At 34.3% G+C, this 21,061-nt stretch overlaps 1 protein-coding gene across 8 annotated transcripts in view; it reads right to left on the reverse strand.

Moving 5' to 3' along the window:
• Nav3 (neuron navigator 3) overlaps positions 1-21,061 on the reverse strand; it is a 781,792-nt gene that overhangs the window by 68,728 nt on the left and 692,003 nt on the right. For 4 of the 8 annotated variants that reach the window (XM_040280283.2, XM_040280282.2, XM_040280278.2 and 1 more), the window contains 7 exons: positions 18,746-18,878; positions 17,712-17,982; positions 16,042-16,750; positions 13,633-14,121; positions 9,741-9,782; positions 8,180-8,340; positions 875-1,063 (listed from right to left, as the gene is read on the reverse strand). In XM_040280283.2, coding sequence (XP_040136217.2) covers positions 875-1,063; positions 8,180-8,340; positions 9,741-9,782; positions 13,633-14,121; positions 16,042-16,750; positions 17,712-17,982; positions 18,746-18,878 — 1,994 coding nt within the window. The remainder of the gene's footprint in view (positions 1-874; positions 1,064-8,179; positions 8,341-9,740; positions 9,783-13,632; positions 14,122-16,041; positions 16,751-17,711; positions 17,983-18,745; positions 18,879-21,061) is intronic. The other 4 variants (XM_040280280.2, XM_078053108.1, XM_040280284.2 and 1 more) reach the window with 3 other exon arrangements.

Genomic DNA, 21,061 nt, shown 5'->3' on the forward strand with positions numbered 1-21,061 from the left:
TAAATAAATTGATGGTTAGATGTTTAAACCTTGCTATGTTTCGAGACTGAAGTTTTCCTTTTATGTGTAACTATTAAGATGAGGATGGTTGCTTTCATTCTAATCAGTTTGGATTTCTATATTTGGTTTTCTGTTAACCATAGCTGATATAATATGTATCTCACATATTTCATTTATAGATAATTTAAAAATCATTCATTAAATAAAAGAAACACATCTCTCATATTATTAAGTTTGGTTTTTGAGGTCATACAGTTTAGGAAAATATATACACTGAAATAGCTATTATGCTTACTGAGTTTTAAAAGATTTACAGGGAGCATCACATTATACATACAGCTAAAAAGACATGTTTTAGGATAGTGTGAATTTTATTGCCAATTGGTAAAAGAAAAAGAAGTGATATCAAGCGAATAAAGTACAGTAGGAATTCTAAAATGAAATGGCAAAATACTAACACCAGAGGAAGTTTCTGAGAATAAAAGTTAACAACATGTGATAGTCTGTAAGATAATTATTCTGGCTTGTGTATCTTTATGGCTTGTAAACTGAGATGTCAAATAAAACATTTGCTCTAATATCTGACAACCTGGGTAACAGTCTCTAAAATTTTGCATATTTCTATAAGAGAACATTGGATTTATTGTAAATTGTTCTACAGCCAAGTATTAATCTAAACAAATTCTGGCATATATCTAAATGCATAATGTAGAGAGAAGATCCTGTAGAATAAAACTTTCAGCTCTAGGGTTTAAGTGAGGATTCCACTTACTCATTTACTTCTTTAGGAATCTTTGTGCTATGGCAATGGGACAGTTTTTCTCTAACAGTTAAGTAAAAGTCTTATCTTCATCTTCCCTATCCTTAAGCTTACCTTCTTCCATGCTGTCTCTGAATGATCCTGAATGACTGATGGCCCGTGGCCTTTCCTCCAGAGAAGTGGCGCTCCCACAAAGCTGGGAGTCATCATAGAGATCAAAGGAAGAGTCCTGGGCTGGGATGCTGTTGGAGCGCATCATGCTGGGCCCAGGAAGGTTAAACTGAGACAGATTGGTTGGACTCACTGAAAAAGAAAGCATATACAGACTATTACTCCAGGGTTTGAATGATGAAAATAGAAAGTTGAAAAAAAAGTGAGAATTCATCCCAATTCTTAGAGAAACATGAATTTATAGGGTGTTCTATTAAAGCAGGCCAAGAGTCTGTCTCTGAATTGCCAATCACTATCACCAGAGTCCCTTTTTCCTCTGGAAATTTTATGGCAAGCAGTATGTCAGTTTGTCAGGCAACAGTAAACAAAACCACCAACTCATCTCTACTGTCCACACTAGAAATACAGTAACATGTATTTTCTGCACACGGTTATGAAAAAAAAGATTGTTTTTCTATAGTCTACAGGCTTCATTTTAGAGAAAAACCACCAATTTACTGGGAAAAGCAAAATAGAAAAGAAAGTAAAATATAAAAAAATATAAATTTACCAAGAAGAAAGTTTAGATACTTCTAGGCAAAGGCTTTCTTTCAGTCATTCTGAGTTATGAATTTATGTGAGTTCATGGTTGGTACTTCCATTATTATGAAAATTAGGTTATAAATAGGATGAATAAAATAAACTTTTCCTTTATATGAAATATAATGTAATGTACATGGTATCTGTAAACCTGTCATAATGTGAATCATAGAAAAACTATTTTCTACTGAGTCTAAGAAGAGAATACCACAATGAGACTCTCAAAAATCACAAATAGATTTTGTTTCCAAGGAAGTATCTTAAGTCTGTAATGTAAGAAGTTTATTTCTTATAAATAAGAATTTATGTTCAATAGAAAATATTTATTTAAGAATTTATTTTCAATGGCCTGTTGCCATCTGGTGCTAGTGGTTTTCAACAATTTAGGCCAAATGAGAATCATTAATTTAAAGAAAGATGTGATTGATTTAATGTATGGGACATTTGAAATACAGTTTTGAAATATGGAATAAAATTATAGCAGACAAATTGAGAAACTTTTTTTTTTTTAAAGAAAAGCAAGTTTATTACTGATATATGAGGAAACTTCTGAACTTCTTAAGCTATGAAGGAAACAGCTGAGTCCTCTCAGAACCTTGGAAAATGCACGCGAAAGCCTTGGAGTTGATCTGGTATTTCAGAACTTCCTATATTTTCTTCTTTCATGCAGGCTTTACACTTCTTAATATAATTAATGGCTCTCACAATAAGGTAAAATTGGAAGAGTGTACCCAGAAGTAATTCAAGGGATATACCTCCTGTTTTCCAGGTACTGTGCTTGACATTTCATAGTCATTAACCGAATCATCACACAGACCAACCCTCTGATAGAGATAAGAAGATAAAAGAGATAAGAGATAAGAAGATAAAAGAAAACACAGGACTATGAATGAAATCTATGTGTGCATGTGAAAAACATAATAAAGAAGAAGCTATGGATTTCTAAAATTTATAATATATTAGAAGGAAGAAGGAATGGAAATGGAGAAGGAGGAAGGTTGAGGGAGAGAGAGGAAGAGAAAGAACAAGAGAACACACCTGTTTTCAGGTATATTCCTTTAGACATGAGTTCTAGTTCAGTATGGTCACAGTTAACAGGTACTAGGACATTCAAAATTTGAAAGTTAACTTTTTTTTTTTTTGGCAGGGTGGTGTACCCGGGATTGAACTCAGGGGTACTCGACCACTGAGCCACATCCCCAGCCTATTTTTGTATTTTATTTAGAGACAGAGTCTCACTAAGTTGCACAGTGCCTCACCATTGCTGAGGCTGGCTTTGAACTCAAGATCCTCCTGTCTCAGCTTCCGGAGTTACTGGGATGAATTTCAATGTTTAAGGTACCTGGATTTGTGTAAATCACTCTATGGTGGGACTACATACATTATGAATTAATGCTTGTGAAATGAATGCTTTCAACTTATCTACAAATGCATTACTTTAATATATGTATCTAGAGGCTAGAAGGCCATTTTGTTCACAGTTTGGCTTTGCATAATTGTTACCAAAATGATTACAGAAGTATCCAAGAGAAGTGTCTTCCTTTTCTTTCTTTTTTTTTTACATGATGGTTTTTATTCTGAAGACATGCTATTTTTGAGAATTTTTCTATTACTGATTTTTCATTAATGCATATTAATTACATAGAATGGTGGGTTTCATTCACACATGCAAATATCATTTTGAGCATTTCATCCCCAATACTCATCTTAATGTCCCTCCTTCCCCATTCCATTCCTCTCCACTAATTCTCTTCCTCCTGTATTCATCTTGTTTTTTCCCCTCCAAATTCTACATGAGAGGAAACTTGTGATAGCTTGTCTTTCTGGTTTGGGCTTATTTCACCTAACATGATCATCTCTAGTTCCATCCATTTTCCATCAAATGACTGACTCCATTGTATATATGGACCATATTTCTTTATCCATTCATTTATTGGTGGACACAGGTTTCCATAACTTGGCAGCATGGATGTTCAGCTACCTCTATGGTATGCTGACTTTATTTCTATATCAAGGTAGATATATAGCTTGGATCATCACATATATCTGGATCATTTCAAAACCTAATGCATTACTCATTCAAAGTGACTCATTAATGGGGCTTATAGTGGGCTTTAAAGGGCATAATTGGATTTACAAAGACTTTTGATAATGTTTCTACTGGAAATATAGTATTTAAGAATATTCATTTAAAGTAATATCATGGACAGCCCTTCTTTATTTTGTTTTCATGCTAAATTTGAATAGAAAGATAAAATATGATATGGTCCCTGATTTCAAGAGTAGCCACTAGGGAAGGTGATTGAAAGGTAGAAAATTTATATGCAAAATATACCAAGAAGAGTTACATAACAGAAGGCAAAAGTAACAAAGACAAAGAGAATTTTTGTAAATGGGACAGAAAGTGGTAAAGGAGTTGTAGTTGTTATACTTTCTATCCACTTCAAATATCCCCATCTCAACCTTTCAGTTTCTTCATTAATAAATAAATAAAATAAAGGTAGAATAAGTGACTTCTAAGATTCATTCAAAGCCAGAAGACACATAAAACTTTCCAAATAGGAGAAAAATAGATGTAGATGTATGTAAGGGAAAAGAAGTCTACTGGCCTGTCTTAAATTGAATATGTAGTCATAGTTTTTATTAAAATTATGTATTTATTTGTGCTGATTTGTAGAGAACAGGGACAGAAAATACCTCCAAGTACCTTTGCTAGACACTTACCAATGAGTTTTTGATATTGTTTTAAATGAGAAAAGTGATGTCATATGGATTATAATTTTAACTTAGTTTGTGAAATCTGGATATACAACTAGGACCAGTAATTGAAGATTCAGAAAATTTTTTATGTGATCTTTTAAAGTAAGTATATAAAAAATATTTCTAGATTCACACAGTTTCTGTCATTGGTGAGTTTAGAGCAAAAGCTAGAGATGTCATGAAAATGTACATATTAAATGAATGACTTAACCAGATATGTGTCTCAATGGTGAGCTTCTGTACTTCCATAAATATAGAAGAAACAATTCATTTGGAATGGGGTGAAGGGCATTTTCGGAGAGGGTAACAGAGGAGTGTTATAAGGTGAAGTGACCCTTGAGAGCAAAAGCACAGAATCTGCTCCAATAAAAGGTGCTTATCAATTACTCTGTGTGCAAAGAAATCATCTAACATATAGAACTGGGAAGTGACAGGCTGATGTCAATGTTTCTGCATGGTAACTCTTGCAGCAACGTGAGCAATGAATCTAAGAAATTCTCATCATTCATGGGCACGTCACCATTCACCAGGTTATGAGATACCTCATAATAACTGTGAACAATTCAAAATGCTGTTTCATCCCCAGACTTATTTTGTTTACATAAGTTATATTCTGATATTACTTCTTGAGTGGAAGTAGATGCTGTTAAACTTAGCATGTAAGGAGCTACACACAAACCATAGTTTACTTTAGCTGTAGCTCATAGTAATCTACTGACAATGACATAAATTCATTGTTCTTAAATTTCTAATATTTGTTATACATGATTTTTTAGTAATATTTATAAAAACCTTTATATACTAACATGTTTTTCAAAATAAGAGTATTTCAACTCTTGAATGTTAGTTATAATCATGTATATTACAGATCATTCAGAAAAGATAATGATCTCACTGAAAACAGGTGATGTCCAAAGTAGCTGCAGGAAATACTATACCTATTCAAGTTCAATAGTTAAATTTTATGTAGTTTTAAGAATTTAATAATAAAGTAACTTTAATTTATGGTTACATTTTAATAGTAACCCATATTTTTGCCAAATAAACAGAAGTTCAGGTGATCTGGAAATATCATCAAAACTTGATATTTTCAGGTTTTGAGAATTAGTTTTATTTTTTTTCTTTGTAATTTGCCAGCATAGAGAACAGGGAATACCTAATCTGAAGCCACACATGCTTATAAAATGTGAATAAGCCCTGGGGAATGCACTGACATGGATAGGAAGGTCTTCCTCCATACATCTCAATGGGTGAAAATGTTGAGGGATAGGAGAGAAGAGGCAGTGAGATCATTTTGAAATCCACTGAAACTGTCCATAGTTAGTTTCAGCAAGAGTAATGCCACCAAAGAGAGAGGAATACAGTACTTTCAAATTTTTAAAAATAAAAATTATAAGTTTTGGTCAAGTGTACAATATGAAGGGTGGATGGTGTTGTTTTGAATAAACCTGTCCTTTACACTGAGATTTTGCACTAAAGGAGTTAAAGAAGCGTGAAAAATAGAGAGCTTACGGCAGGTTGGATGTAGCTACATAGCCTAGGACATGGATGCGGTTTAATTTTAAAGCTCAAAAAGATTTGGAAGTGAAAGAAATGTTGATTGAAAGGGTAAAAATTAAAGTTGTGGATGAGGACATAGAAATTGTGTTTAGGATGAGAAAGATGTCTAAATAAAAAACTCTGTGATTTCATAAAGATGAGGAGTAAATGTGGATGAAGTACATTGGGTAGGGTTTATGCTTAAAGCCTGGAACAATGATTAACATAGTCGTTTTCACTTTCAAAAGTGACCTAGTTTTTACTAAAATGATAAAACCGCATTAAGATGAGCCCTTGCAGAAAAAGAATTGTAGCTGGAAAAGTATTAGGAGAATCAAGAAGGCAGGCTTGGTTTCTACAGCAATAAAAAATAAGGGACATATTTGATAAGTAGTTTTCAAAATAAGGCATTAAAGTTCTATCAAGAGGGCCTGTTATCAGAAGTATAATTTACATTTCATATTATGCTTTAAATCTTTGAACACTATGTAATGAAAAGTATTCTCAAGTGTGACATACATCAATTTTTATCACATTTGTTTAAAAATATTGGCTTTGGCTGAGATGTTAAGTTCAATTTGGAATAAACTTATCTCTGTGCAAATATTTGACATTTTTGGTAAGAAATTGATTCAAATGTCATAGTTGTACATGAGTCTCTCTAAAACCTAAACTGTGAATCTCCTTCACATTAAATCCTGCAGTTGCTATTTTGTGAATTATACCTAATTAAATGTAGACAAAGTTCAGGTATATATTGTAAGGTTTTTTATTTCTTTAGAAAATAATAGAAGAAATGAATTTAATAATAATAATAATAATAATAATAATAATAATAATAATGGGGAAAATGATGTACAGTCAACTAATCAAACTAATGTTAATCAATGAAAAAGTTGATAGGGGATATAAGGTACTAAGTTAGTCTACAGCATTTGGGTTGATTTGGGATTGTTTTAAATATTCCATGAAATTAGATTTTGTTTTATATTTTGAGGTCCCAAAATATTGAAAAATATTTTTCAATTAATTTTTTAGAGTTAACATGTTAGGTTTTTGTATGTTTTTTTACATTTGCTATGTTTTATAAATATTTTGTGAATTATACCTAATTAAATGTAGACAAAGTTCATAATGATTCAAATGTTTTGACGGTATAAGGCAAAAAATAAAAATAAAAAAGTAAATAGTCTCTTGCTGTGTAGATTTAGCAACCAAAACTTGGTGTTGTTAAGAATTCATTAGCTCAAATGAAATCAATACCAAAATAATTTCTTTTAATTGTTAAAAATACCTATTTGGTATAGTGGGAAAAATTAGAAATGAAACAGGCTTTAGTTCTGACTGGACTGAAAAGTTGAAAAGTCAGGCTGGGGATGTGGCTCAAGCAGTAGCGCGCTCGCCTGGCATGCGTGTGGCCCGGGTTCGACCCTCAGCACCACATACCAACAAAGATGTTGTGTCCGCCGGGAACTAAAAAAAAAATAATAAATATTAAAAAATATTCTCTCTCTCTCCCCTCTCACTCTCTCTTTAAAAAAAAAAAAGTTGAAAAGTCAAAATTATTGAAGAATGTGGACTATGTACGTGGACATGATTAGAAAAAATGTTTTTTCAATTGAAAAGAGAACAAACAGTGTGACTACTTAATATTCAACTTTTAAAAGAAGCACATTTTTAAAGTCACTGGATCTATTAAATGATAACTGGCATTATTTCAATTATTTGTTTTGTCACTCTTTCCTGTGTTTTCTATGATGTCTTTGCAAGCTGAACTTCAAAAATTTTCATAGAAGTTATCTTTCAGTCATGTGATTATATATTTTCTCTCTTTAATTATTTCTATTTTTCTATTTCTCCATAAAACTATTATCTTTTTTATAAGGATTTTTAACATTTTAAACAAAAATAAGGAGATGCTTTAATAATGGTTTTAAAGAGGATTCTAAGACTTAATGGAAAGGTTCTTGGGTTTGAGGCCAGGTTCTGAAATATTTTTTTGTGTGTAAGTGCGCGTGTGTGTGGTGCTGGGAATTGAACCCAGGGCCTTGTGCATGCAAGAAAAGCATTCTACCACCTGAGCTATATCCCCACAGAGACCAGGTTCTGGGATTGATGCCCACCTCTGCCCCTTACTAATAGTGGAATGTTTTCAAGTCAAATTACCTCTCTTAGCCTCTGGAGCATAGGCTGCTAAATCACAACAGTATTATCCATGTAAAGCATTTGTCATGAACAATAAATGACATAGTCTGGGAACAGTAAATTACCATTACCATGCAAATAATTTTTTTATGGAGAGATACCAGGGCTCCTATGAGAGTGAATCATAAGAGGAACAAAACACAGTTATGTGGTAGAATATTTTACCCAAGTTAGAAAAGTGGTATTTTCCTGTAGCAGAAGATGACATGGCAGAAGGGGAGACCAGAGGTGACTGGTTGCCAGTATCCTGCAGTCCTCCAGTGGAATGAGAACGCAGCCACTCTTTGCCTTCTTCTTGGTTGGCCTGCCGAGATGATGGGGTATATCTGCAAAACAGCACAGCTAAGATACTTCAGCACATCTACAAGGGCAAGGCAATATCAGGACAGGAAAACAATTGAGAGGAGCTTACTATTCAGACTGAACAACAATCTCAAACAGATTGGATCTAATTAGAATTGCTCAGTTCTTCCAGATGATTTGACACCATCTGTTTGAATCCCACAGGAAAAAAAATAAAGGCATTTGAGAAGAAAATTATGCTTCTGTGAGATATGAAGTTGAAAATCAATGAGCAGACAGCCAAGTTAACTGAGGAGAACCCAAAAGCACAGCGCTTAGAAGGATGTGAGAGGGTGAAGACACAGACTAAAAATGGTGGACAGTGGTAGGCAGAAGCAAGGGAAGAGAAGTGATGGTCACAGAAAGGCATGAAATGGGACACAAACTAATGCCCATTTTTTTTAAAGGAGTAGTAGTTATTTGGTTAAAATGCCACTTGATATCATGTCTGGATTAAAAAGGAAGGAAAGAAATGTGCTCACTTTATTGGAAAATAAATTTCTAGAACATAATATTGAAATACGATATTGTCAGGCATTTGCTATTGCTAACAAATTTGAGAGAAAAAACATAATGGGGAAGACCTAGTTTGGCCAGTACTCACTGTTTCACCAGAGTAATTAAATTCTTAGCACCAAAGAACAATCGATTTATCCTGCTCATAGTTCTACACCTCCACTACTAGTTTATTCTGTCTCCTCCTCAGGAAACGGTATGCAGTAACATATGGCAATGAATTAAAATTTCACTTTAGTTTTTATTATGAACTGAATAATTATTTTGAGATTCTTAAATTGTATTGAATTAATTCAGATTTAAATGTATCTGAACCTGGGAAAAATAGAAATTAAGACTCTTGAGGTTTTATCCAAAAATTGATACCTTCATTGTAGTACTTGTCCTATGATGATGAAAATACATTTTCTTTGATTCAAATTACAGCATCCTTCAACCTTTCATCATTACTGGCCACATGTGCAGACTAGATGGGTTTTGAGGTTTTGCAAGCATATGCCTCCAAGATGTAGAAGTTAGGAAAGTCATTTTATAAATATTTGAAGGAGTTAAGTTCTGCATTCTATAAAAGTTGCTGCCCACCAAACCCAAGGCTTGGGACAAGTGCTTTGAGAACTCTTATTACTTCAAAATAGTGGTAATTATACTGAAATTACTTTGAGGTACCATCTCAATCTCTACTAGTGTCTCTTCCTAGGGGCCATCTGATCAACTCTCTGGACCAGAGAAAAGATTGAGATTACAAGTGATTTCACCCTCAATGTCAGGTGCTACATTGCAAACAAAGAAATAGAGAGGAAGAGAGACAGCACACAAAGTTAACATAACAACAGAAAAAGGAAGCAATTGTGCTGAGATAAATATATACCTTAGTCCCTTTTTGGGTAGTGTATTTCTGTCAAGCTGCATGCTGTTAAAACAAAGAAAACCCCTAAGGACATAATGTAAACAAAACTTCCAAATTATACAACCAACAAAAAATGATTCTCCAAACCACACAAAATAACTGGTAACACATATATATAAAAGTTTAACTCACTGAAAAAGGCCAACAGAGGGTGACAAAATGTCTACTGCTTCCAATGTTCCTTTCCAACCCCATACCATCAATGGTAATATAGTGACAGGATTATTAGTAGATTGAATCATATGTTAGCATAATTGCCCTCTCGATTGTATTTACCTAACGCTGTGGTAGCTTTCTCTTTCCTTTGCAACTAACTAGACTTTTGCTATGACTCTCTTGCAGGGGAACTGTAGAGATGGCAATGAGATAGATGTGCCTGAAGTTAAAGTGACAAGTTCCAGTGGTCAGAGAGGATGAAAAGCACCAATTAAAATCATCTTTTGTCTTCACATTATTTTTAATAAAAGCAGAGGTATTAAATATTTCCCATTTACATATAAGAGAAAAAGACTAATAATGAGCATTTCCTTAAAACAATGTTTCTATATTATATATTTAAATATTTTAATGAAATTAAGCATTACTAATTTTTAGAAATCATCAATTGAGTATTTAAAGAACTATAAAATTTATCATCTCTTTTTAAAAGTATTTTCAACTGGTCATAGGAGGGGATGAAAAGATGTGCCTAGATTAAATGAGAAATGGCCTGTGAAAACAGAGGAAAAGAGGGTGTCAACAAAAAAGTGGGACAAGTCTAAGGATTCTGCTATCATCTCTGGCATGGACAGCAGAGAGAAAAATTAATTGAATTTGCAGAATTATAGCTCTTTCTTTTAAATCCTCAAATGATCAAAATTAAATACATAGGATATGCATAATGGGGATGACAAAACATGAATGAAAAGACATTTACTTAATCACTCAAAATCAAAGCTAAAATGTTTTCTTCAATGTATACTCCATTAGCATTGTCACAGATAGCATCTGAAGGCTTCACACAACTTTAACATTATTTATTGGGAATGTCCACTTATGGTAATTACTACAATATGCAGAGGACTGTTCCAGGATATATCTTGACTATAGACATTTTCTTAGTAGTATGAATAAACAAACAAAAAGAATCATATTGAACAAATATGAGAAATCTCCAAATATGAACTACATTATGCTAACGTATTTATGTGGTCACAAGCCATTTTAAAGATCATCTATTTCATGTGTGCAAATTAAATTTTAATGCTCCAGGGAAGATTTAAAATAGATATTCTTTGACAATGTGAAACAGTTGTATAAAAATTATGTGTATATATCACAAGGCAATTTAATTTAAAAAATCAGAAAATAATTTAAATTTATCAAAGTAATTTAAAGCTTTAGGTAGAATGCTCCATTCAAATCTGGATGTTACAGATTTTATTATGTAGACTTTCTGTAAACCCTCAATGGTTGCCAATTAATATGCCAGCAAAGGCCAGGTAAGGAATTGCAATGAGTAAAGTAGGGGTTGCATCAAGGTAGTTTGCCTAAAGTCCATAGTTGTGCAGAAAGACTAGAGCATGGTTGTCAGATTTGACATTCAATAATGAGCCAGAAATTTGCAGAGTTGGTTACTGTTTTAAATTATTTAGAGTTTGATTAGGTCTAAAAAAGTACAAAAAACAAATGGAACTATTATGGCGCAAAGGCTACCAGTGATCTAGAACTGCTACAGAGGGAAAGTTATTTAAAAAAGTGTATTTTATTATTCATTTATTTATTATTTATTTATTTCACCAATTTTAAGGAAGAGGAATTTAAACTAAAATTAAAATCTATATGAAAACCCACTGACTTAATATAAATATAGGATATGAAAATCAAACTATTGTCATAAACTTACAGATCTCTCTATTATATATCTCTAATTAATTTCCTTTAATATATATACTTTAACACACTTTCTGTCAAATATGGCTCTGTTATTTCCTTAGCATTCTCTACATGCTACTGTCCAATTAAGTCAGAAACAAGAATTGCATCCAATTTCCTCTCCATAGATCAAAAACTTCCTTACATGTATTTTAAAGGGTTAAACTGTGATTGCTTGCAGTTTTGTTCCTAAGAAAATACAGAATGTTTTATATAAAAAATTATTTCCATCCATTAATTTGCTGGGACTAATTAATATCTCTTATATACTATACCTATGAAGGTATTAACATTTATTTTATGTGGCTTAATGTCGGTGAATGCATGTTTAAGCTTAAGGTAAAGCATTAAAGCATTCATCTATTAAAAACTGGTTCACAGTGTATTTTGGAAAAAAGTCTTTATTTGGTTTGCTTAATATTATGGAATTCCCATTTGTAAAACTGGCCTATTTCCAAGATTAATTAACCATTAAAAAAGATTTGCTTAAAATGAATAAGTAACTACATATATGTATATTTCTACAGTGAAACTTCATATTGAGCTCAGCTAAAATATAGATCAGACTAAAATGTCAAAACTGTATTTCACTTATAGCTATAAAACTCATCAATCTTAACATGTGATTTTGATTTGAGGGTTACTGGGTTACAATTAATTACTTGACTATATATATTTTTGTGTTTAACATCTGAATGCTGAGGAAGGAGGTTGATGGCCAACTTGCTGCAGTTACCTTCATAATTTAAAAATAATCTGTTTTTTGGAGGGTAGTTCTGGCTAATAAATAATATCCTATTTGTAGTATGCTTGATCTGGATGTCAACTTGCTATTTGGATTCCCCACATCTGACTTATAACCTATGATACATTCATTAAAATTGGCTATGAAAATTTATAATTTGACTTAATTTTTAGAAGTTTTATGAATGACCTGTTAAGATGCCCATTTACCTTAGAAGTTCTGAAACTAGAATCTGCAATGTTTTTGGAAGCCTAACTTCTTTGATGAAAAAATCAAACACTGGTTGTATATGCTGTTTACAGTAGCAAAACCAAAGGAAAATGTATCAAAAATTTTCAATGACCAGAGTGTTACCCAAATAGTACATTAACACATGTGGCCAAGACTATTTGTGAAAGCTTTATGTGTGCCAAGAAACAAGTAGGGGAAAAGTGGCAGTTTTAAGAATTTTTTAAAGAAATTTTCCCAGGAGTAAGAGTCGTTATCAATTATTTTAGGATTTTGTGGGGTGGTCAGTAGGATTCTAGAATCATTTTGTTCAACACTGACACCTTCTGGTAAGTGTATTAGTCAGAGATGCTGTGTTATATTCTCTGTTTTAAGTTAGAAATTATTAAACCAATGGAAATACTTGGATGATGATCAGTTTTTAAGAGCCTTATTCACAAATGGCCCTGTATATAATTTTCTTTAAGAATTCAGGCTGACAACTGACTTTTTTCCCCTCCAATTCCTAGGATTCCCCAGTGATCAGTTTGCTATTTTTTTCATGTAGAAGCACAAATAAAACCAATTTAACATATTGCTTAGAGCATGATTATAGAATTCATTTAAATTTGGTCTTTAAAAATGTTTAAATTATCATAAGGAGCTTATGTTATCATGGAGCTCAAGCCAAATCATTAAAATGTCTTGAGAAGACATCGCTCAATATAAAAATACATGCTTTAAATGTTCACATTGCCTGCTGGCTATAAATGTACGCATTCATATTGAGAAACTTAATTATCTAGCCACCCTACCCTTAATGGTGTTATTTCTCTACAAATTTGGTATAAAAGAAAAGGCTAAGTCTCATCAATATTATGTCTTTCAATCTCATATTGCTTTGCACAAACGTCACTCACATGGGGAGTTAGGCACGGTGCAGGGAGAAAGGGGTGAGACTGTAGCAATGCTTTCAGGAAAGCTCACCTTTCTGAGAGAGTAGATCTCACACTACCCGTTCTCATGAGCAGGCTCTGAACCTCGTGAGTGCCTGTGGTCAGTCCAGACAGGGAGCCATGATGGCTGAGGGGCAGGTCAATGGACTCAGAGCTCGTATGGAGGCTAGTCATGGACTGGTAACTCGGAGTGTCCTTGCTGCCGGCAGAGGAACTGCTCATATTGGCAGCCCACACAAGACCACCTGACGTGAAAGAGTGAACCGATGCTGGACTGGAGGCCAAGGAGTGACTTAAGCTTATAACATCTGTAGTTAAGTCTGAGGGTTTATTGAAGAGTGGGCTGCTGCTGCCACTTAGCCCTCCAGCACTGCCCATGCTGCCCGTACCAGACGACGGTGATTCCAGACTGCCTTGTCGCGCTAATGTGGTACTAGGGCTGGGCATTACTGAGGAGGATTTCACACCCTCCGTATTAGGTGCAGAGGCAGATTTGCCACCTGCCTTGGCACCAAACAACCTAAAAGAAAAACAAATAACAACTTCAGTTGTTCCAAGAAACTAATATCCACATTTAATATTTAGGGTTACAGTGCACAAGAGCCAAGTGTGCTGTGGTGTACTGAGCTACCAAGCACATCTTGGCTCTATGTTAAAGAACTTTATAGGCTTGGTTGTTTTATTAATTGAGTGCTCAAAATCTCTCATATCCTCATGGTGAGGGTTAAGTCAGCTCTGGGCTGCTACCTGGGGCAAGGAGGAAGCAGGCAAAACAAAGACCAAGCATGAAAGTTCTGGGCTTTCACAATTTAAGTGATCATAAGAATCTTTCATGCAAGTATTCTGATCATTCTTGAGGTTACCTATTTACAGAACCATTATAATGAAACAACTTCTACGCATTCGATATAGAACACTTAAATGAATTTTTTTTCTTTTTTCTTTTTGATAGTTTATTCAGTATCTAAAAGGAATGCTTAAGGCAAAGTCTAGGAAGTTGCATTGAATATCTGGTGGTCTGGGTGTCTGTTCAGGGAGTAGTTGGTCAGAAACGATATTGGACATTGTTGGCAACGTGTGAGTTTGTCCATATTTTCCCCTGGAAAGGCCAAAGGGTTTCATGTCAATTGCCAGGGCTCTTCAAATGCATATTTATAATAGACGTGAAACACAGTTGGTGCTAAGTTAAATATTGGAGTTTAGTTTAGAAAACATTTTAGTTTTGTAAATGAAGCAGATGATATAATCAAATTTATGTAAATATGGAAATAAAGTGATATGAAGTAATGGCATAATGATTACAGATTAAGTTGCAATGAAATCCATATTTTCTACAGTGAAATATTTTATGACGAATATGAGAAATTGTTTCATAGGTAATGGACCACAGGAGGGCACTATTTGCTTTTCCTTAAGCAATGCAAATATTTACTCTTGCTATAAGCTGTAATTTATTCTTTCCAATGAGGATCAACCTTTCAAAATACCAGTTCTTCAGGATTAATATTTATATTGAGAATTGAACTTTCTAGAATTAAAAAAAATAAAAGATTGCTAAATGTTTTAAGACCAATTATTTCCAAAATATCAAAGACCTTGGTTTAGTTAGCAGAATAAAAGCAACATTAAAAGTATTGAGGTAATGAACTGTAAGTCATGCTCTATAATTTCACAGATGAGAAAACAGACCCAGATAGGTATAACTTATTTGTTTCAAGTTTTTAACTATATTTATTTTCCTGCCACTTAGGTTATTTAGAAACAGTTATATTTCTGAGAACTTCCCTATTTGATACCAAAGATCTTACTGTTGCAGAAACCAATCATGTGCTTACCAGAGTCCTGACAAAGAAAGCTGATGAAGAGCTAGAAAATAGCCTGTCATCCTATATCAAAATTCCAACTGTTTTCAAACCTTGCCAATCATATCATACCTTAATTTTCTTTAGTATGTCAAGATATGGTACTGTATGAATTTGCCCTATGTAATCTAAGAACACAGCATCATCTATATTATGACCATTGACTCATTAAGAACCAGCCATATCACAAAACATTGGAAGTCAATGCTGATAGTCATAAAGACTGACTGCTTTGATTGATGAAAATCTACTGAAATTTTACAAGCTATTACTTTGTTTTAATCACTATCCTTGAGTATTGCCATCTGATTTCAATTCTCTTACATATGCTGTTTTTATTGCTAATACCACAATGATAATGCAATTGCAAAGTTTGACCATTTCTCAAAAGGAGCACCACTTTTTTGCTACCTATGTATACGATCAGATTCTTAGAACTCTTTGCATTTTACAAGATTCTAAGATATATGCATCTTAGAAAATGTGTATTTGGTATATATATATAAATGTTTGTATATAGTATATGTATGTGACATGTACATCCTATACGTTTTATGCATCATTTTATGTATCCTTACCTTCGAAATGTAGGTGAAGCAATATCTGGATACTTGGATCCTGGCTGCCTGAGCCCTTGAGTGCCACAGGCACTGGCAGAGGTGGGGCTGGATTTAGGGGAACCTGACAAAGAAACACTCTCTGAATCTGAGACTGCTACTTTTTCTTTCTCCTTGTCTGTTTGGTTGACAGTGACAGGGCTTGAGCGCCCCGACCCAATCTTAGTTGGTTCTCTTAGTTTTGAGGTGGTGGCACCAGCTGACTTGCTGCTGACATTGGAGTCAATACTGCTGGTACTGGACCTGTGGCCACCTCGTCCAGGAATACCACTGGTGCTGGACTTTGAAGGGCGAGGCAAGCTGCGGTACTGTAGGGTGGTCTTGGAGCTCACATGAAGCACAACGTCATCTTGATTCTGTGAACCATCCAAACTGGTTTTTCTCCCTGCATTTGACTTCCCACCAATGGCGGCTGATTTGGGGATTTTGCCCAGTGTTGCTGAGCCGCTTGTTATAGTCGCTCCGCTGCTAGTGATCATAGTAGAAGACCCTACTCCACTTGGTTTCTTAAATCCAAATGAGCTGGTGGCAGTGGATCTTCCAATGCCTGAGGGGGGCTTTTTCCCCTCATCTCCACTGCTTTTCCCTGCATCTGAAGGAGACCTTTGTAGGGAGGATCCTTTCAGGGGAGTTTTCCCTTTCTCAGAAGCTTTGGCATCATCGGTTTTCCCTAATTAATGAGAAATACACAAATATGGGTCTGCATATTTTGGTGTCATCTCTCTTTCTAAAGTAATGTATAAAATGCGAATGTTTCTTTATATTACTTCAGCTCCTAAATGTGAACTGTTTCAGATCTTGGCGTACAATCTAACGTATTGGGAGGACTGAGTGTGTAAGCACAAAAAATTTTTTTAGCTGTCAGAGGAAATTTGATCAGAGATGGAGGAGATAAAATGAAAACAAGTACTTATGCTACCTGTTAATATCTCATGTCTTGCAATTCTCATGCTTTAAAAGGATAACACTTTACCTGATCAAGCAAAATATTAGAAAAAGAAAATATAATACATTGAAATGATTATATTTGGATGACCCGTAACATCCATACTTCAGGTGGCACTGTTTAATAAAAGTTTAATAAAAGTTAAATAACTGCTTAAAAAAAGTTAAGGGAGACAGAGAGTTAAAAAAAAAAAAAGAAGGAAAAGGTGTTCTTTCAGAATTCTTTTACTCTTTTCTTTTAAAAAGTCTAATCCCAAACAGAATCTTAAATATCCAGCATCCTAACCCATTAAATTAGTGTGACTGCTTATGTCCCTCAGAGTTTGTGATGAAGCTCAGTGGCATAACTAACATAAATAGTATAAATTTTCCTAATGAAGTTCGAACAGATGGAGGTGCACTGTTGATTCAGTAGCCTTATTTTATTTCTCCATGGCCATAAATGATCACAACACACTAAGACACTCCAGATATCCAAACTGTGAGGGAGGTCTCTAAAGCATGCCTAGATGGTCATATTCATGTGGCCTTAGATGAAAAAAGTGTGTGAAATTTAGTTAAAATGTTATTTAAGTATATGGAGAAGAATCTGATTTTAAAAGAGAGCTATCTTTAAAGAAAATAAAACTGAATTAAAACAAAAATTAAAGCACTTTTATGAAACAGCTGCCGAGTGCCAGGCCTACCAGGAGTCTTGAGTGCACTTGTCCCAGCTTTCTGTCTGGCAGGAGTCCCTCCCTGGGCAGATGTGCCTCTCCTCCAGGAACCCGTTTGAGAAACAGACAGGGAAGCTTTCTGGCCGGTCTTCTCGGGGTCCTCAGGGAGTCCCGAGGAGCCACTCTTCCACTTGCTACCTCCATCGCCATGACTGTCAAAATCCTCTTCTATTTTTTTCAGCTCCTCGGGACTGTCCCAGGTCTCATCTGCTGCGGAACGTTTCTCCGAATCCGTCTTCAGCTATGAAGAAAAATACTTCAGAAAAACTCTATGCAGAAAAATCTATAAAGTGAATTAGGCACTGGAATGCTCTCCCAGATAACTGGTTTAAAAAAAGTTGCAATGATTTATACGTCTTCAAAAGGATTCCTGAGACGATTCTATTTTTATCTCTGTCTTCATTTAGGTTTCATTAATTTTAGCCACATAATTCTCACTTGCACAGATTAGAGAATGTCAGGATAAATATGTGCAGAAAAACCTAATTAAACACTCCATAAAGGAAGGAATTTTCTGTGTCAAATGTAACAAGGAAAGGTAAGACAAGATAAAACTTAATTATTTCATGTCCATTCTTGACTTGCCATTAGTACATGAGAACTAGTAATTCATTTCAGGGATCAAAATAAAATTAATCAAGCACTATCCAAAGGTTGGCTGTTTGGAACAAATATATCAATATTAATAGGAAACACATGACAACATAGGTCTTTCTAGGTTAAATGGTAAAAATAAGAAATACATATATGTCAGCTGCTTTCTATGATCAAAATGAGGCTGAGGTGCACATTGTTGCAAATCCTAAGGCTGTAGCTCTAGCAAAGACTAAGATAAAGACACTTTGGGGACCAGGGAAGCAAAATGAATCCTTCTCAGCTCTTGCTTAATCAGTTAATGCAATTATTTCAGGGTAGGAGGCTGTGCTACGACTTAATCTAATACAAAATAATTTTGGGGCAGATAGTAGCAGAAGCAGTGGTTAAAGAAAGAGGGTGATTCCTACCTGAGTGTTCTTTCTGGAAGGGACAGTGATGTTGGAATAAGAACTGACTGAAGACGTGGTGTTCAGGTCATCAGTGCTGATGTTATCGAGGGTGTCACTCAGGCCACTGCTCACAGAACTGCTATCATCCCAGCTAAAAGCAAGACATACAGTAGTAATGAGTTCAACCCAGGACACACAGTGCAAGTCATTACATTTTCATAATACGTTGATCAGGCATTAGGAAGGCAATCTTTTTTTTTTAATATTGAAATATTACTTATTTCCCACTTTGGGAAAATCATGGAAATGGAGTGCCTACCTGTGAAAAATCTTATCTGAAATTTAGAAAGAACCAGTGTCTACAGTAGATCCAAGTTCCAAGGGAACTTGTGGAACTAATGAAAATACTGATACAAGTATTGTACAATATCAGGAAAGAATAATAGTCAACTGGCTTTTCTTTTTCTCCCTAAAAAAAACAACCAGAAATTATAAAACACGATTCATTCAACCTTTGTTGTAAAAATTTTAAAAAGACCCTGTGTTTTAGTCACAAACCAGAAGGTCATTTTCATTCTTTTTTCCTACCATAGTATCTCCTTCTAATCATTCACCAACCCTTAAATATTGAGATTCATTCAATCATATTGTCATCAGTCAGAATTCTGACTGATATACAATATCCTCCTTTCTAACTTTCATGCTTTTGGTCTTTTCTAGTACAACTTCACCTGCTAAATCTGGGACAGTGATTAAAAATTTACATCTGGCCATGACACTACCCTGCTACTCTCTCAAAATCTCTCCTTTCCCAAGCCCTAGATTCTAAAATAAAATATATTTGCTTCACAGGGTGCATGACAAAATCCACTTTCGGTATAAGAGAAATATCTCGAATTCTGAACCTATTTTTTTTCATCTAAACAAGAATTATCTGGGCTATATTAATACTCCTGTGCAGGCTAACAGACTCCTTCACTTAATCAATGTGTTAGATGGTGCAGAAATAATATAGGATGAGCAGAGTCACCTGAAGGAGAGTGGGAACTCTGTTCTGCCAGGGGGTGAAACATAGTCCCTTTGTTTACTGACTGGCTCTCAATCAATTATGAAATACTATCACTTATCTGTGCTATGTTAAATGAATCTTTGCACATTAGACTCAGAAATAATATTAAAGGAAAAGATAGTCTCATGAAATGGACAGGTTGCTTTAGATATCCTGTGAATAATCCAACACTGAAGAGGGTACTCATAAGGAAAGCATGAGCAAAACCCCAAAAGAGTGATGAATGTATTTTGAGCTACATGATAAGTTAAAAATAATAGTGATGTATTCAGATCACACATGATACTGCCCAAAAAACTAGTTATCAAGAAAAAATAAATTTATAGAACTATCACTAATGATGATCCTTCCTTGGGTATGTATTTTTCTTGAGATTTTATAGCACCTCATGATTGCTAAAATATTTATAAATAAATGAGATTATTATCAATAACAATTATTTTTCAATGTCAGCAAAAATGTATTTTCTATCACTATAGCAAATATCTGTCATCTGTGGAATACCTTCTGTATATTTTATTTTGATAGTTTCTCACATCAGGAGCCATAAGATCCCAAAGTAGAATATAAAGGAATTCACACTTCCAGACTCCCGACAGACAGCAGCATAGGTTCTATCCACCATTTATGCCCACAAAGGAGAAAAACCATATTTAGTGAACAAGGTAGCAGAATTGTTTGAGTCTTTTCCATCAGCTAGAAGAGTCATTCAGTTCTTCCCTGTTAGCACTGGTAGATATCTGGCCTCTTATTCTAAGAGTCAGAGGTACCCACTGGTAGCAGAGTCAAGGTGTATGGTTTTCTAAGAGCCCAGTTCTCCAATCAGCCCCCAAATCCAAAGAGCCTTCTAACATTATATAGTTCCAAAGCAAATTCTGTATTTTGCAATTAAGAAACTCAATCAATATACTCATAATTCCTAAAATATCATTCATTTATTTATTATATTTATTTTTTTATGTTCTTATGTATTAAGTAATTCACATAATACCTTCTCACAGGAATATGTGTATATCAATTATAAAAACATAAATATGCACTTTGATAACCACTAATATAAAATAAAACTCAGGCTCATTAACAAGAAAGATATCATGTTAATGAGAAGATAAGCCACAGACTGGAAGAAATATTTACAAAATACATATTTAATAAAGTACTGCTACTCAAAAGACATAAAGAGTCTCAAAAACTCAACAATACAAACAAGTCAATTAAAATGGGCCAAAACTTAACAGACACCTCAGTTAAAATGATACACAGAT

The sequence above is a fragment of the Ictidomys tridecemlineatus genome, chromosome 6 (assembly GCF_052094955.1).
Source record: "Ictidomys tridecemlineatus isolate mIctTri1 chromosome 6, mIctTri1.hap1, whole genome shotgun sequence".
In the NCBI taxonomy this organism is placed as follows: domain Eukaryota; kingdom Metazoa; phylum Chordata; class Mammalia; order Rodentia; family Sciuridae; genus Ictidomys; species Ictidomys tridecemlineatus.